Raw genomic sequence first — 19,268 nt, 5'->3', positions numbered from 1 at the left:
TCATAAGCAGTGCTGGCTTCTCCCTTTCTATTTAGTTGGGGCAGGTTTCAGTGGAGTGATGCGGTCGGAAGCCAGATTGTAAGCGGTCGAAGATGGAGCAGGAAAAGAGGTGGGAGGACGGTTCAAAATGGACATGTTTTTCCAGTAGTTTTGAAATATAGAGGACAATTGTGTTGGGGTGATAGCTAGATACAGAGGATGGGTCAGGAGAGGGCTTTTTGAGGATGGGTGTGATTGAGGCATGTTTGAAGCATGAGGGGAAAACACCAGTTGTTAGTGATTTGGTTGAATAGATGGGTTAGGGTTGGGATGAAGACTGTGGTGAGGTTTGGGATGAAGTGGGATGGAACTGGGTCAAGTGCACAGGTGGTGAGATATGATTTTGAGAGTAGATTGGAAAGTCTATCTTCTGTAATGGTGGAGAAGTTGGCTTTAGAGGAGGAGGGCTGAGTAGTTAGGAGGAAGGGCTCTGGGGGTTGTAGATCAAAGCTTGCTCTGATGTTCTCAATCTTCTGCTTGAAGAATGAGGCAATTTCTTCAGCTGAGATGATTGGAGAGGGAGGAGGTGCTGGGGGACAGAGAAAAGAATTGAAAGTGTTGAATAGCTGTGCAGGGTTGTGAGACAGGAAGGATATGAGAGCTAAGAAGTGGGTTTGTTTTGCTGCAGTGAGTGTGGCCTTGAAAGTAGTGAGGGACTGTTTGTATGTGATTAAGTGCACGTTGGAGTTGGATCTTTTCCTTCTCCGCTCAGCAACCCTAGACGCCTGCCTCAGTTCTTTGGTCAGGCTGGTGTGCCAGGGTTGTCTGTTGATTTTGTGAGCTTTGGTATATGTGAAAGCGGTGACCAAATCCAGAGCTGCAGCTATTGTGGTGTTATATAAAGCGGCAGCAGTGTGCTGGTTGTCCGGGCATAAGTATTTGATGACTTTATCTACTAGATAGGTCATCCATAGCAGATTGAAGAGGTTCCAACACCCACCAACCAGCTGTTTGCAGGTCTATTCAAAGTGTTTACTTTTGGCTGCAGTAAAAAAAATCTGATAGGTGGAGGGGCACTAAGTGTCGGACCCTCATTATTCTGCTATTGATGACTTATCCTGTAGCTAGGTAATGAAATGCCTCTATCTAGAAAATTACTTTACGCTGACAGCTACCTCTCCCTGCTCTGCTCAGCTGAGCGTTCATATGTTCTCCATGAAGACTGTTGATTAGGCATTTGCCGGAGTCTGCCAGCATCTGCCTCAAGACAAAAGAATTGGGCACATAAATTCATATTGTCTGAGTCAGGAGCTCCCCATATACATTAGATGGTCGGCCGATCTGCCAAAATCAGGCTCATCCGACTTATCTAATGTGTATTGGGTTTCAATCTTGCTACACACATTAACATTGAAAGTCCTTCTCTCGGTTGTTAAGATGAGGAAAGTGTATTGTTTTCAAGTGGGTAGCACTCTTATCCAGGGTCCTGAAAAGGGGCAGATTGGCATATAATAGGTTAAAGGTGATCAGGAGGAACAACTCTTTCCACGTGTCCTGTTAGTGGCTTCTGTAGGGAAGACATGCAGCTGCTCATAGGGTTTCTGCTATTAATGGCTATTCGTTGGTGACTTTCAGCTGGTCATCTGCTGATCCACTACTAGGAAACTAATCACTCTGATGGGACTCTTCTTTAGAAAAGGATTAGGAAAACGATGCCACACTTCTCCACAGGTTGTGTGTGGTATTGCAGCTTGGACCCATGAGCTGCAATACCACGTACAAGCCATGGTGTGGTGCTCCTTTTGGGGAAAAGCAGTCATATTTCAGTCAGAGCCCCCTTTTAAGTTATAAGTCATCCTAGACCGTGTAGTAGTCCTACAGAAGTACTGTATGTGTAAGTGAGAACAGGACGGGTGTTGGTGAATCTGTTCTCTGTACGGTGCTTTTGTATAATGTGGGTGTGCTATACATTTCACGGAATAAATCTAGTTTGCATTTTCAGGTCCATTTCTCCTATTAAATATGAATATGGCCATCTGGTAATTGTTCTGTTGGGGTGTGGTGGACAATCGGGGTGTTAGTAGCTTTGCACTTGTCTGTCTAGTCTAATTTCTTTCTTTGAGCATCAAGTTCAGTACTTTGGCTTTCTTTTGTGTGTCTGTATTGTCGTAGTGTCTGTACCCTGGATGTGAGATGTTTTCTACAGAATTGGAAAGGATTGAGGGTGTTAATGCAGTTCTCTGGAGATTGGCAATTCTCGCATGTGTTTCGAAACTTAAATAAATGCTTTTGTCATCTGTTCTCCGCAGATATGGTGCTGGATAACATGATCGCGTCGGGGCAGCTGGATGATTCCATGAGGGAGTTGGTTAAAGAAGCTCTCTTGAAGAGACATCACCACCAGAATGAGAAGAAGCTGAGTAACCGTATCCCACTGGTGCGGTCCTTCGCTGACATAGGCAAGAAACATTCTGATCCTCACTTGCTTGAACGAAACGGTGAGATAAGTTGTCACAAGCAGCTTATTCTAACCTATTTCGCTACTTCTGTTCACCTGTAAAGCAGCAGCCATATTCTGACTCTTACATTTTGCTTGATTTTTATAATTTGCGCAGTTGCTTGCAAAATTACCATGTCTACAGCCACTGTCACTCCATCTATCATCTGAGCAAACTAAAAAGTGGGACCGTTCTTTATTTTTTTCTTCTGCAAAATCAGTAGTGCTCTGAGCTTACAGTTTCTCTGCAACATCCTGCCTTTCTTATATGGGCTACTGCTTTACTTTACCTTCTGCCTTTTCTCTTCTTGTGTTCTATTGTTTGTTTTCTGAACATATTTTTTTTTGATTGAATGCAATTTATTTTTAAATTGAGAGAAATGCATTGATAAGCAGGCTATATGTGGTTGTCAATTATTGGTGATTTGGAATGGCTTAAATGATACATTTATGTTCATCGAGACATAAAAGTTCTTGAAGGACTTTCCACCATCTGATGCTCACCATAGACAATTTATGCATATGGCAGGTCTCTTGTTTGACCATGTGCCAAAAAATGTCCGTTTGTGTCATAAACTTCAGATAGTATTCGGCATGGCAGAACGGATTCGTGATGTTTGTCTGCATCAAGGACAAATTAGAGGGGTCGTCCCATGAAACGTTTTCTTCAAAACGCAATAGATGGTTAGACAGAGGGATGGCACATTGTGATTGAGGGGGTCTCGTGCATTCTCAGGCGGCTGGAGACCTAATAATATGTTAGAGTCCCCACAGCTGCATGTCTTGCGGCTGTTAGACAGATGCAACATATGCAGGGATTGCGTAGCAAACAGTCGAACAGCCGCAAGACATGCAGGAGACTCAAACATATTTTCACGCACGCCGCAGACACTCGTTTAGCACACAAGCATGCTCGGATAACACCTTATCCAAGCACGTCCGCTCATCACTACTAATAACCGCTGCCTCTGGCACAGCCTAGTATAATTGCCTTTCAGTTGAATTCTGACACATAGATGTAATAGACTGCACAACATTACTCATGTAATGTATTATCGAAATGTTTTTTTTGTTTTTTATATAACATTATTCACATAAGGGGACTGGACATACATTTTGAAAGTATTTTAAAAAGTAAAATCTAACTTAAAAATCACTTTTTTTACATCAAATTATGCTTTATTATAAAATGCACGGTAAGTGCTGTAATAAAAAAAATTATAAATGATGCTAAAAGATGTGTTTGTGTGCATTCTGCCTTCCTAAAGTACTAAAATATAGCTATTGTGCAAAAGCAGGTTAAAAGAATGCTTATGCACAGAGTTGCATAACATTTTTACTTTTGGATGTAACTGAACAGTACAATTTGTCCCCCCTTAAAAAAAAAAAAAAGAAAAAGTAAAAAATAAAAGTATTTTTTTTAAAAAACAAATATGACTCTCAGAAAATGACGACTTTAAAAAAGAAAAAAAAAATCGGTGTCCTTGATGCCCAAAATAGCTAAAGGGGATAAGTGAATAATAGATTGTTCCAGTGCCCGGCTACTGACGTCCTCCTGACCCAGGGAGCAATGTCGGCTTTCTGACTTTATTGAGATGGATTTGGGATAATTGGCCTTCAGCAATAATGAGCTCTACAAATGCAGAGCAGCAGGCTGGTCAGTGGCTCTGCACTCTCATCTACCAGTAAGTGAGAGGTGAATGACAGAGTTTAGATGTAATGACCTCTTGCGAAAAACCTTATTGAGAAGAGCCATGAAAGTATAGGTTGAGGTAGAGTTGAGTCCTCCTGCATCGGCTCTCACATTAAGGCCTTACACCGGCTTAGATCCATGTGTCTGGTTTGGTGTTGCTGGGAGATGACAGCCATAGACAACATGCCCGTATTAGAACAATATAAAATGACATAGAATGTAGGGTCCCATACTGAACCTGTAAAGCGGCTGCATCCTCCTATAACAGCAGGCCATTGTGACTAGCATGGTGGCCCTGCACCAAATAACGCTCCTTAGGGGCGACACAACAGAGAGGGGGTTGTCCCTGACCGGAGACCACTGAAGTTCAGTGTGGGCCTTCTTTTCTATGTAGTATATGAATTGTTCCTTTACGTATTAATGACTCCAGCTGTCATTGTCACACTATTTTTCTTTCTATCCGTGTGTATATATACAATGTTTAAGACCAGTACATTGAGTGTTGTGTCTGACAGTTGTCTTCTTGCTGTCCATATCAACCAATCAGAATTCAGCTTTAATTTTATTTTTCGCTAAAGGATAAGAATCCTGGGCTCTGATTGGTGGATTGGAGAGACTGGTTTGATACTGGAGGTAGAAGGGCGCATGGCTATTACAAATATTGTGTCTTGTGAAATGAACACAATAGAGTGTGTGAAAATGAGAGATGAAGCACAAACCTTTTGTATTTTTCTTCTCTTGTTTTACCTCAGGGGAAGGCCTCTCAGCCTCCCGTAACTCATTGCGAGCAGAATCTCGCCTTTCCCTGCTCCTCAATTATCTTCTTCCACCCTCAAGAGTTGGAACCCCAGTTGGCTCCAGGCAGACCACCCCTGTACCAAGCCCCCAAAACACGCCACCCTCCAGCCCTAAATTCAGTCGGCTGGAGTCGTCAAGTTCTCAGCGGAGTGAGCTCTGGGTCCCCGAGATCCCGCCTTTTACTGGGGACCTCATTCCTACTGTAATAGTTCATCCACCAGAGGAGGATGGCGAAAATCGTGATGTCTGCGGCATAAAGAAGAAAGAACACGGTGATCTCTATCCAGGCAACTATTGTTCCTCTGGCCGTGTGGTGCACCTTGCCACTACCACTCACTGGAATGCGTTTGGTCACATTGATTGCACGTCCTGGCTGCCTACATTTACAACTTACAAGGTTGCTTCCATGTGCATGCATGTTTTATCCCTCTGCAGTGCGTACTCCACACCCTGATACGTAGGCCATAGCTGTGACTATAGTACTTTATCCTAGCAGCATTTTTTTTTTCCCAGCGACCCCAATGCATTCTGACCCGGCTCACCTCCTGCAAATGACACGTGCAGATCTCCAACCTGTGGAAATCCATTTTGTCACATACTTTCATTGCAGATGTTGTTTTTTCACCCATGGTCTATAATAGTGAGGATAACAAGGTACCGTAAATACATTTTATTAATTATAATTTTTTTATGCATTCTCTCATGCATGTTCCATAAGCCCGTTATTGGGAGAGCTTGGTGATCTCCTGCCAGTGTTTTCGGGTTGTGTACAGCTTTATCACTGAGATGCGATAATAGGAGATTACAGTTAGGGGTTGTTGAGTGAAATGTTACTTTTCTTTAAAACAAATCGCATCAATTTTGAAATGGAATTTTCTCCTATGTCTAGATAGTTGTCCTGTGTCTTAATATTGCAGGTATATATCTGTACTAGTGAGAAAATATTACTTCAAGCTCAGTTATTCTTATTGGCTCAGTTACGTAATGGCAGGTATCATGTCACTGTGTGTGTAGAAGTAGATCCAGGTGGGGCTGAGCTACTCGGCATGTGTGACCACTGTCGCTGGGCACATTCGGTGGATGTTCTGTGAGGCAGTGAAAAGAACACCAGAGTGCACCCTATCTAAAATGTAAAGGCAATATCGTAGGAACGTTACAAATAATTCACACTGATGACCTCCATTTCTTACATGATATGTGAAGCCTGGCTTTCTGCATCATGAGATTTCCACTGGAATTTGGTCAGGGCATTGCATGCCTGCATTGGGCGATAACAGCAGATGCAAAATAATGTAGGTGCCCTGCTATTGGAGAAAAGAGGGTTTTCAGAAAGGTTTGATTAGTCTTATGGTTGTGGTGGTGGTAGGGGTGTGGAAGAAAGCAGCATTTTGTTTTGATGTGCTAGAAATCAACACCTGATGGATTTTTTTTTCACCCTCTGATTTTGCCATACATCCACATTAAAATCCATGTGTCAACTCTATTGAATTGAAAGGAATGAAATCCGCAATGGCAATGTTACAGGAAACAACACGTGCACATAGCCACAATGGTCCGAACCCCGACCCCTATCTTTTATACTAAAGTGCATAATGAGCTTGTGCAAAGGTCATTCTGAAGGAAGGGGGAACAGGGTCAGCTTTGATTGGTGGATCCTGTGTTATTAGTTGTGTATAGAGCTGTTACCTGGCATTGTCATCCTGTTTCTGCCGATAAGGAAACTGCTGTAAAGTCATGCAGCATAAAAACGTGACTTAAACAATTTGGTTATTTTTTGATGATAGCTACCCTTTAAAATTCACATTTCTGGTCCATTTTCATGTACATTTCTGCTTATAGTCCATTGTGGATTTTACCAGCGCAGTAAAATCCACATCTTTGTAGCATAACCATTATGGAAAGTCCTCATGGTATCGCAGACGGCATTTTTGTAATAGACCTGTGGAGCTTGTCAGGTGACGTGAGCCATTTATGGGAGGTTTGCGAATGCACCGATGGCTTTTAACCTTCTTCCACCTGAGAGAATCTGGAAATGTCGGGTAAAACGTCGCAGTGTGGAACGTAGAGCATCTGCAAAGTACTCATACTGCAAAGTTCATGAAGAATAAGGGGAAGCGGTCACCAGAAACAAAAAAAGATTTTACCCTGCCGATATGGGGTTTATCTCCAGGTTAATAGCGTCAGTAACCAGTCTGGTGAACGCTGCTGGGAGAAAATGATTTTTGTTATTCCCCCGGCAGGGTTCTGTGGGAAAACTATAACAGAAACCCGTCACCACTTCTGTATGTTTCTCCCAGGTCTGATGCATGTGTGATGGCACAGTATGTTCTGTGTATGAGTGGATGTGTGTTCCTCAGCTTGCTGTCCTAACCACATTGCATTTGTGTGGAGCTGTCACTGGGCTGTGGTCACGGGTGCTGCTGTCGTTAGTCTGTGCTCCTCTCAGGAACGCTGCCGCCAGTCACATGCATGCTGAGCCTGTCTAGTGTGGCGCAGCAAACGCCGGCTAGCTTTCCAATATTACCGTGTAAAGTATGTAATGTATATGGCCGTTTACCATCTCCTAGAGAGGACCACTGGCTGTTCTGCAGAACTTGCTTATGGTGTCCACAGTGAAATGCATGTTGTTATTGTTTATTAGAGGAAAATGTGACCCTCAGAAGAATAAGGTGACTCGTACACCAAAGGCTCCAACCATTCATTGTGGGGAAAGATAGAATATTTAGGCAGCATGTCTGACCTGTTCCTACTCACTAGGCTCATTAAATACCTGCCAGGGAACCTTACTTATGACCCGTAGGACGTAGAAATCTGGACCTAGAAGGGGGCACAAATATTCAAGAAAGTTGTTTTTGTTTTTCTTTGAAAGATAATCCTTCATCAGGATTTCACTCCCAAACTATTGATATATGCATATAGCGATACCTTTACATGGCCAGTCTGTCCCTCTGTTACTGAAGAATCAGCGTTTGCATTTATATGCATATGAGGCTGTAGATCTGAAGCCTCTGCCACTCCAGCTCTATTGCTCACCCAGTGTCTCCATCTTGACTGAAAGCTCCTTTGTCTGAAGTCACACAGGATAGAGGCTGTCCGTCAAGCAGGAGGAGGCAGCTCTGGGTGAGTAATAAGGTTTCAGCTCTGATTCAAAGCTGATTACTTCATAACTGGGGAACAGACTGGCGATGGAAGGATAATTGTCTTTTTAAAGGGAATCTGTCAGCAGGTTTTTGCTCTGTAATCTGAGGACAGCATGAGTTGGGGACTGAGACAGGATTTCAGGGATGTCTCTTATCAGGCTGTGTGCTGTTGTTTCCATACAGTGAAGGATTTATCACCAGGAGATTATCACTGCCAAGACTAGCTCCCTCATGCCAAGTGGTCTGACCACTCCTCCTCCTAATAAGCGGCTCGCTGACATTATACAATGTACACAGAATTCTGAGGTGTGAGCGGGAGCAGCCCTGCTGCATCTAAAAACTCTGTGTGAGAACGGCTGCACCCAGTAAACTAAGTGATACATCGTTGGATTCAGCTTCTCTTTTTCCTACATCAGATGAGGGAACGAAAACCTGCTGACAGATTCTCCCAAAAGAGCTCCATGTTCATACCAATAGTTTGAGGCGTGAAATCCTGTTGACAGATTCCCTCTATGATTTGCCGCTCAGTGACGATGTACAGTAGTTGTATCCATGTATATGTATGGGCAGGGCTGAGCGCTACCAACTGTTGGGATTATGGCAACGTGCCATTTTTGGGGCCTCTCTTGACTACTGGGTAGTATGTCACATTCTCACAACTGACGTCTCTGTTCACAGTGTAGGACAATGTCTGAGGAGTTGTCCTTCCCTTCCTTGATCAGCAATGATACATGCAATACTGATAGATTTCCAGCACGCTGCTCAGTTTCTCATCTATTGCTTGTGCACCTTCTTCTGGTATAGGGGCAGATACATCCGCTCTCGGGGTTCGGTCATTTTTATGTAGAGATAATAATTAGGAACTCCTCTAATAGGAGACCTCCCTGCAGATCTTTCCCACAATAATACAAAGTGCGGGAATTAGATTGGCGGCTCTCTAATGTGACTACATTCTCCGGTGTAGTGGACCCTCCAGATATTGGATTTTTGCTCTCGTTATGTTACGTTCGTTTTATTGCAATTACAAATCGGTACGGTATGTAGAAATCTGCCAAATTAACTACTAAAAACCTGGAGATGTTGGCTTGTCTGTGTGCATACTAGTCTTTTATTGAATAACATCCACCAACACCATCTCCTACTTCCCCCAGGAAAGGAGACCATTGAGACAATCTAACAACATGTGTTTGTTCATAGGACTACTGTCTTCACCACAGTCAATGCCAGGAAATTTAGATGTTGGCAAATCGGCCGAGCTGAAACGGAACGGGACAGGGGGCAGTCAGGAGAACACCACCGTGGACTTCAGCAAGGTACGGTATTCCCATTACTCACCTCGGGTCCTTGCTGGTTGGGTTTTACATGGTCTCAAAATGTCTGAATGTTGGATTGATTGATGTTGATGGCCTCTTCTATGGACTGGCCGTTACACACTGATTTTGTAGCGACGGTAAGACATCTGTGCGGTGTAATTACAGTAATATGAGGCGTAGGATAATGGCAGGGACGCTTGCGGAAAAATGATGGCATGTTCACCTGGTTACATAAAAGGATGAGCAGTCTGGTAAATCGTGTGCTTTACTGTATTTAGCTGGTTGCTTTTAGAAAGGATTGAATTTTGGCAATGGTACGTTGGGTTCCATTTTGTATATATTTTTTTAACTATTTAGATTGCAATCCCTGAGGACGGTCCTCATCTTGATCTGTGGTGAGGCTGTGCAGCATTACAGACCGACTCTGTATATGTTCTATTGAGTCTGTCTTTAGTCTTGGAGAGAGGCCGGGCTTGGCTGTGCTTCCCTGACCCCCACCATTAAACCTTGAGCATCAAAAGTTCTCTTAAGAGTTACAAAAAAACATGCTGTATACATAGATTTTCACACACCAGTCTTCAGGGCAAAGTGTACATCTCTGGGAGTGCGTAATAGTCAGTTCTGAAAATAGGATTAATCTGAAGGCTGGGTACGAAGAGTTATTATATTGATCAGCGTCTGGTGATTGATCAGATGAGCGCATAGAAATGCATCACGGCCTCATACAAATTCTCCAGAGCTTTTCAGGGTATGATATGTAGCGGTCATTTTTACACCATCACGTGGCGGCTTAGTAACATGAAACGGTCATTTTTACACCGCTACATGGCGGCTTAGTAACATATGTAGCTGTCATTTTTACACCGCTACATGGCGGCTTCGTAACATATGTAGCGGTCATTTTTACACAACCACATGGCGGCTTAGTAACATATGTAGCGGTCATTTTTACACAACCACATGGCGGCTTAGTAATATGTAGCGGTCATTTTTACACAACCACATGGTGGCTTAGTAATATGTAGCAGTTATTTAAACACAACCACATGGCGGCTTAGTAACATATGTAGCTGTCATTTTTACACAACTGTTATCACCTGGTGGTTAGGAGCACCTGGAAAGACCTGATGGTTAAACTGATACAGGACAAGCTCTGGGAAGTGGGAACTCTGCTGACCGCAACCCCTAATCCTATCACACACACTAGAAATAGCCGTGGAGCGTACCTGATATGGCCTAGACGCCTCGGCACAGCCTCAGAGCTAGCCAGCCCTAGAGATAGAAAATAAAGCCTACCTTGCCTCAGAGAAATTTCCCCAAAGGAAAAGGCAGCCCCCCACAAATATTAACTGTGAGTTAAGATGAAAGTCACAAACACAGAAATGAAACAGGTTTTAGCAAAGGGAGGCCAGACTAACTAAATAGACAGAGGATAGGAAAGGTATCTTTGCGGTCAGCACAAAAAACTACAAAAGACCACGCAGAGTGTGCAAAAAGACCCCCGCACCGACTCACGGTGCGGAGGCGCCACCCTGCATCCCAGAGCTTCCAGCTAGCAAGACAAAATCATGAAAGCAAGCTGGACTAGAAAACCATGAACAGAAAATAACAATCGGGGACTTAGCTTCTTGCAGGAAGAGACAGGTCTCCAGAAAGATCCAAGAGCGAACTGAACCAGCACAGGAACATTGACAGCTGGCATGGAGTAACGATCTGAGTGGAGTTAAATAGAGAAGCCAGCCTAAGAATAACCTAGGTCACCTGTGGAAGGAACCTCAGATCCAGCAACTCCACTCACAGCCACCAGAGGGAGTCCACGGACAGAACTCGCCGAAGTACCATTCACGACCACAGGAGGGAGCCCGATAACAGAATTCACAACACACAACCACCTGGCGGCTTAGTAGTATGTAGCGGTTAATTTTACACAGCTACATGGTGGCTTAGTAACATATGTAGCGGTAATTTTTACACAACCACATGGCGGCTTAGTAACATATGTAGCTGTCATTTTTACACAACCACCTGGCGGCTTAGTAACATATGTAGCGGTCATTTTTACACAACCACATGGCGGCTTAGTAACATATGTAGCTGTCATTTTTACACAACCACATGGCGGCTTAGTAATATGTAGCGGTTATTTTTACACAACCACCTGGCGGCTTAGTAACATATGTAGCGGTCATTTTAACACAACCACATGGCGGCTTAGTAACATATGTAGCGGTCATTTTTACACAACCACATGGCGGTGTGGTGTCATATATAGGGGCCAATCTTACACAGCCACGTGATGGCGTGGTATCATACTTTCATATAGATAAGGTTTATAGCACATGCTCCATTGTAGCCGGACCGTTTAATAGGCTCGAGGTCCTCATTTTTTGGTGTACTTGTGTAATATTACTGGACTGTTCCCCGATACCATATTTGTGATCCTACACCATGAAGTGAAGTAGAATAAATGGTCACAGAACCTATTGCGTGCAGTCGTCTCCATCTGTGCAGTGTGATGACTAATGAGCGACATGGTCGTGCTCGCGGTCTGTGGAGCATGGGCTGTGTTAAGCTCGGGGATAATTACACCATTGTCCTCCCGTAGTTTGCCGCATGTGAAAATACACGTTTCAGTTTCTGGGTTGGCTTATTGTATTGTCCTCGAGCTGACAATACATTTATAATAGTGTTGCTTTTTTTGCTTGGCCCTTTCTTTCTTCCCCTCAACAAGCAGAATTATGACTCCTGGCACTGTAATTGTGGCACCTTTGTAATGGGACGCAAGAGGTCGGCTGTAAGTCTCTGCAGAAAACCATGTCAGTGATTCTTAGTCTACAGTGCAAATCATGTCCCATTGTCTGCTGGCCCTGTGATTATACACATATGACAACCCCAATTTGTGTCGTTTCCCATATTTCTCTTTTTAAACAAACTTAAAACCATGAAATCAATTTGTTCAGTCACATTTTCTTGTGGCAAATGATTAATCTTGGTAAGCATATTGTGTATAATACCAACACTGTGTTTTATTTCTCAGATATTATCATTTTAAGTATTCACTTTCATGTATCGTAAGTGTATTTCTCCATATGTGATCGGTGAGCATGTCTGTCGCTGTCTGATCTTTAGTCGTGTGCACTATGAGCGTGCAACTTCTTCATTCTTCTTTATCAAATACAGAATTTCTTTATACTTTATCGATTCTAATGTATAAAATTAAAAATACACCGATAATTACAAGCTTCACAATTCAAAGACCTCTAAAACGCTTACGCAAGGTTTACAGTTGACAGATTTGCTCACTTTAAAAATGTACTTTTCGTCTCAAATTCCCACGTATTTTATGTACTGCGTTAGACTTGGGCCATCTTCTTCCCTCCACAGGTAATTGGTGCTAGAACGGAGTCTTATACCAATCACATTATATTTTATTATGTTCAGGTTGACATGAACTTCATGAGAAAAATTCCTCCTGGAGCTGAGGCATCAAATGTCTTGGTGGGAGAAGTAGATACCCTGGATCGGCCAATTATTGCCTTTGTCAGGTTGAGTCCAGCGGTTCTCCTGTCCGGTCTAACGGAAGTACCGATCCCAACAAGGTAACTGGTACTCGCTGTCTATTTATACTGCGTGTGTGTGTATGTGTGTGTGTATGTGTATATATATATATATATATATATATATATATATATATATATATATATATATATATATATAATCTATCTCTACTGTATATATATTATATCTATCTCTACTGTATATATATTATATCTATCTCTACTGTATATATATTATATCTATCTCTACTGTATATATATTATATCTATCTCTACTGTATATATATTATATCTATCTCTACTGTATATATATTATATCTATCTCTACTGTATATATATTATATCTATCTCTACTGTATATATATTATATCTATCTCTACTGTATATATATTATATCTATCTCTACTGTATATATATTATATCTATCTCTACTGTATATATATTATATCTATCTCTACTGTATATATATTATATCTATCTCTACTGTATATATATTATATCTATCTCTACTGTATATATATTATATCTATCTCTACTGTATGTACTTAAGGCTTCAAAGTAGATGCTGTATCCTTCTTATTCTCTTTTTGTTTTCTGGTAAATTAGTATTTAGACCTTCCGCTGTGCCCACTGACTGCAGAAGACACATATTCACCGCACCTTCTGCTGTACCCCCTGTCTGCAGAAGACACATATACACTGCACCTTCCACTGTGCCACCTGACTGCAGAAGAGATGTATACACCATGCCCCCGAATGTGGAAGAAATACAGTATATATACACCGTGCCCCGTGACTGTAGAATGTAGAAGAGATGTATACACTGTGCCGACCTCACTGTAGAAGGTGTATACACCGCTCCCACCGAATGTAGAAGAAATATATATACACTGTGCCGCCCTCACTGTAGAAGGTGTATACACCGCTCCCACCGAATGTAGAAGAAATATATATACACTGTGCCGCCCTCTCTGTAGAAGGTGTATACACCGATCCCACCGAATGTAGAAGAAATATATATACACTGTGCCGACCTCACTGTAGAAGGTGTATACACCGCTCCCACCGAATGTAGAAGAAATATATATACACTGTGCCGCCCTCTCTGTAGAAGGTGTATACACCGCTCCCACCGAATGTAGAAGAAATATATATACAATGTGCCACCCTCTCTGTAGAAGGTGTATACACCGCTCCCACCGAATGTAGAAGAAATATATATACACTGTGCCGACCTCTCTGTAGAAGGTGTATACACCGCTCCCACCGAATGTAGAAGAAATATATATACACTGTGCCGACCTCACTGTAGAAGGTGTATACACCGCTCCCACCGAATGTAGAAGAAATATATATACAATGTGCCACCCTCTCTGTAGAAGGTGTATACACCGCTCCCACCGAATGTAGAAGAAATATATATACACTGTGCCGACCTCACTGTAGAAGGTGTATACACCGCTCCCACCGAATGTAGAAGAAATATATATACACTGTGCCGCCCTCTCTGTAGAAGGTGTATACACCGCTCCCACCGAATGTAGAAGAAATATATATACAATGTGCCGCCCTCTCTGTAGAAGGTGTATACACCGCTCCCACCGAATGTAGAAGAAATATATATACACTGTGCCGACCTCACTGTAGAAGGTGTATACACCGCTCCCACCGAATGTAGAAGAAATATATATACACTGTGCCGACCTCACTGTAGAAGGTGTATACACCGCTCCCACCGAATGTAGAAGAAATATATATACACTGTGCTGCCCTCTCTGTAGAAGGTGTATACACCGCTCCCACCGAATGTAGAAGAAATATATATACACTGTGCCGACCTCACTGTAGAAGGTGTATACACCGCTCCCACCGAATGTAGAAGAAATATATATACACTGTGCCGCCCTCTCTGTAGAAGGTGTATACACCGCTCCCACCGAATGTAGAAGAAATATATATACAATGTGCCACCCTCTCTGTAGAAGGTGTATACACCGCTCCCACCGAATGTAGAAGAAATATATATACACTGTGCCGACCTCACTGTAGAAGGTGTATACACCGCTCCCACCGAATGTAGAAGAAATATATATACACTGTGCCGCCCTCTCTGTAGAAGGTGTATACACCGCTCCCACCGAATGTAGAAGAAATATATATACAATGTGCCGCCCTCTCTGTAGAAGGTGTATACACCGCTCCCACCGAATGTAGAAGAAATATATATACACTGTGCCGACCTCACTGTAGAAGGTGTATACACCGCTCCCACCGAATGTAGAAGAAATATATATACACTGTGCCGACCTCACTGTAGAAGGTGTATACACCGCTCCCACCGAATGTAGAAGAAATATATATACACTGTGCCGACCTCACTGTAGAAGGTGTATACACCGCTCCCACCGAATGTAGAAGAAATATATATACACTGTGCCGCCCTCACTGTAGAAGGTGTATACACCGCTCCCACCGAATGTAGAAGAAATATATATACACTGTGCCGCCCTCACTGTAGAAGGTGTATACACCGCTCCCACCGAATGTAGAAGAAATATATATACACTGTGCCGCCCTCACTGTAGAAGGTGTATACACCGATCCCACCGAATGTAGAAGAAATATATATACAATGTGCCGCCCTCTCTGTAGAAGGTGTATACACCGCTCCCACCGAATGTAGAAGAAATATATATACACTGTGCCGACCTCACTGTAGAAGCTGTATACACCGCTCCCACCGAATGTAGAAGAAATATATATACAATGTGCCACCCTCACTGTAGAAGGTGTATACACCGCTCCCACCGAATGTAGAAGAAATATATATACACTGTGCCGACCTCACTGTAGAAGGTGTATACACCGCTCCCACCGAATGTAGAAGAAATATATATACAATGTGCCGCCCTCTCTGTAGAAGGTGTATACACCGCTCCCACCGAATGTAGAAGAAATATATATACACTGTGCCGCCCTCTCTGTAGAAGCTGTATACACCGCTCCCACCGAATGTAGAAGAAATATATATACAATGTGCCGCCCTCACTGTAGAAGGTGTATACACCGCTCCCACCGAATGTAGAAGAAATATATATACACTGTGCCGCACTCACTGTAGAAGGTGTATACACCGCTCCCACCGAATGTAGAAGAAATATATATACACTGTGCCGCCCTCTCTGTAGAAGGTGTATACACCGCTCCCACCGAATGTAGAAGAAATATATATACAATGTGCCGCCCTCACTGTAGAAGGTGTATACACCGCTCCCACCGAATGTAGAAGAAATATATATACACTGTGCCGCCCTCACTGTAGAAGGTGTATACACCGCTCCCACCGAATGTAGAAGAAATATATATACACTGTGCCGCCCTCACTGTAGAAGGTGTATACACCGCTCCCACCGAATGTAGAAGAAATATATATACACTGTGCCGACCTCTCTGTAGAAGCTGTATACACCGCTCCCACCGAATGTAGAAGAAATATATATACAATGTGCCGCCCTCACTGTAGAAGGTGTATACACCGCTCCCACCGAATGTAGAAGAAATATATATACAATGTGCCGCCCTCACTGTAGAAGGTGTATACACCGCTCCCACCGAATGTAGAAGAAATATATATACAATGTGCCGCCCTCACTGTAGAAGGTGTATACACCGCTCCCACCGAATGTAGAAGAAATATATATACACTGTGCCGCCCTCTCTGTAGAAGGTGTATACACCGCTCCCACCGAATGTAGAAGAAATATATATACACTGTGCCGCCCTCTCTGTAGAAGGTGTATACACCGCTCCCACCGAATGTAGAAGAAATATATATACACTGTGCCGCCCTCACTGTAGAAGGTGTATACACCGCTCCCACCGAATGTAGAAGAAATATATATACACTGTGCCGCCCTCCCTGTAGAAGGTGTATACACCGCTCCCACCGAATGTAGAAGAAATATATATACACTGTGCCGACCTCTCTGTAGAAGGTGTATACACCGCTCCCACCGAATGTAGAAGAAATATATATACACTGTGCCGCCCTCTCTGTAGAAGGTGTATACACCGCTCCCACCGAATGTAGAAGAAATATATATACACTGTGCTGCCCTCTCTGTAGAAGGTGTATACACCGCTCCCACCGAATGTAGAAGAAATATATATACAATGTGCCGCCCTCTCTGTAGAAGGTGTATACACCGCTCCCACCGAATGTAGAAGAAATATATATACACTGTGCCGACCTCACTGTAGAAGGTGTATACACCGCTCCCACCGAATGTAGAAGAAATATATATACACTGTGCCGCCCTCTCTGTAGAAGGTGTATACACCGCTCCCACCGAATGTAGAAGAAATATATATACACTGTGCCGACCTCTCTGTAGAAGGTGTATACACCGCTCCCACCGAATGTAGAAGAAATATATATACAATGTGCCGCCCTCTCTGTAGAAGGTGTATACACCGCTCCCACCGAATGTAGAAGAAATATATATACACTGTGCCGCACTCACTGTAGAAGGTGTATACACCGCTCCCACCGAATGTAGAAGAAATATATATACACTGTGCCGCCCTCTCTGTAGAAGGTGTATACACCGCTCCCACCGAATGTAGAAGAAATATATATACAATGTGCCGCCCTCACTGTAGAAGGTGTATACACCGCTCCCACCGAATGTAGAAGAAATATATATACACTGTGCCGCCCTCACTGTAGAAGGTGTATACACCGCTCCCACCGAATGTAGAAGAAATATATATACACTGTGCCGCCCTCACTGTAGAAGGTGTATACACCGCTCCCACCGAATGTAGAAGAAATATATATACACTGTGCCGACCTCACTGTAGAAGCTGTATACACCGCTCCCACCGAATGTAGAAGAAATATATATACACTGTGCCGACCTCTCTGTAGAAGGTGTATACACCGCTCCCACCGAATGTAGAAGAAATATATATACACTGTGCCGACCTCACTGTAGAAGCTGTATACACCGCTCCCACCGAATGTAGAAGAAATATATATACACTGTGCCGACCTCTCTGTAGAAGGTGTATACACCGCTCCCACCAAATGTAGAAGAAATATATATACAATGTGCCGCCCTCTCTGTAGAAGGTGTATACACCGCTCCCACCGAATGTAGAAGAAATATATATACACTGTGCCGACCTCTCTGTAGAAGGTGTATACACCGCTCCCACCGAATGTAGAAGAAATATATATACAATGTGCCGCCCTCTCTGTAGAAGGTGTATACACCGCTCCCACCGAATGTAGAAGAAATATATATACAATGTGCCGCCCTCTCTGTAGAAGGTGTATACACCGCTCCCACCGAATGTAGAAGAAATATATATACACTGTGCCGCCCTCTCTGTAGAAGGTGTATACAATGTGCCCTAGAGTTTCACGTATATGTTCTCTCTGTTCACAGAGCATGTACCCATTGTATTCCATGAGGCCATTCATATGACAGTGCTTTCCTTGTAGACTGTCTAATCGAGTAAAACTCAGAGACATGTCAGTTGTTTTTTTTTTTTTTTGTTTTGTTTTTTACCGCCATCACTGATGAAAAGTAGGGAATACAAGTCTGTGGATATCATCAGACTGCACGCAGATGACATCAATGTAGAGCCCTGTGCGGTCTGTGATTAACATTAGGAGACACTTTGTCTTTTTCATGTATAAATAAATCCCTGATTATAAAAACTCACAAAATGATCAAAAACTGATGTCTCTCGGATCATTTTTTTATGTGAACGAGGCCTTGGGGTGAGGGCGAACTCTCCTGTATTTCCTGTGGGAATCAGATTGGACTCGTCCGCCGCAGCGCTGCAGGAATCTGGAGTCCATGTGATGTGAAATCAATTGAGCATTTCACATTTGTAATCTGCGGCTTCCCGTCAAGTGGACTTTATCAGCCGCTGTAATCCATAAATCAATATTTCACAGCCTTTGTCTATGCAAAGTGTCCAAGCAATGAACTAATTAAATCAGAAGCAATTTGTGTTGTGCTCACGTCCGCGGTCCAGTAGGGCAGACCTCAGACATTCGCTGAGTAGTACTGAATTCCTGTTTCAGTTCACACTGTTTGTTTAATGAGAAGTCCTGTGAAGTAAACTTGTAATCCTTTTGTTGCCGATGGTACGATGAAGGACTTCCCATTAATCACGGCACGTCCTTTCTAGTGCAGTAGTCTGACATGGGCTTATAGGCGCAGACGGATCCTGATCTGCTGCAAGTTTTATTTATTCCGTGAGGACAATTCCTAA

At 43.0% G+C, this 19,268-nt stretch overlaps 1 protein-coding gene across 3 annotated transcripts in view; it reads left to right on the top strand.

The window, feature by feature from the left end:
* Positions 1-19,268, top strand: part of SLC4A7 (solute carrier family 4 member 7) — a 176,740-nt gene that overhangs the window by 124,624 nt on the left and 32,848 nt on the right. For 2 of the 3 annotated variants that reach the window (XM_069730008.1, XM_069730009.1), the window contains exons 6-8: positions 2,289-2,477; positions 9,305-9,420; positions 12,862-13,019. In XM_069730008.1, the coding sequence (XP_069586109.1) occupies positions 2,289-2,477; positions 9,305-9,420; positions 12,862-13,019 (463 nt within the window). Of the gene's footprint in view, positions 1-2,288; positions 2,478-4,921; positions 5,255-9,304; positions 9,421-12,154; positions 12,215-12,861; positions 13,020-19,268 lie in introns of all 3 variants that reach the window. The other variant, XM_069730010.1, reaches the window with a different exon arrangement.

This window comes from Ranitomeya imitator, chromosome 6 (genome assembly GCF_032444005.1).
Source record: "Ranitomeya imitator isolate aRanImi1 chromosome 6, aRanImi1.pri, whole genome shotgun sequence".
Taxonomy (NCBI): Eukaryota; Metazoa; Chordata; class Amphibia; order Anura; family Dendrobatidae; genus Ranitomeya; species Ranitomeya imitator.
This window is presented reverse-complemented; position numbering and strand designations above follow the sequence as displayed.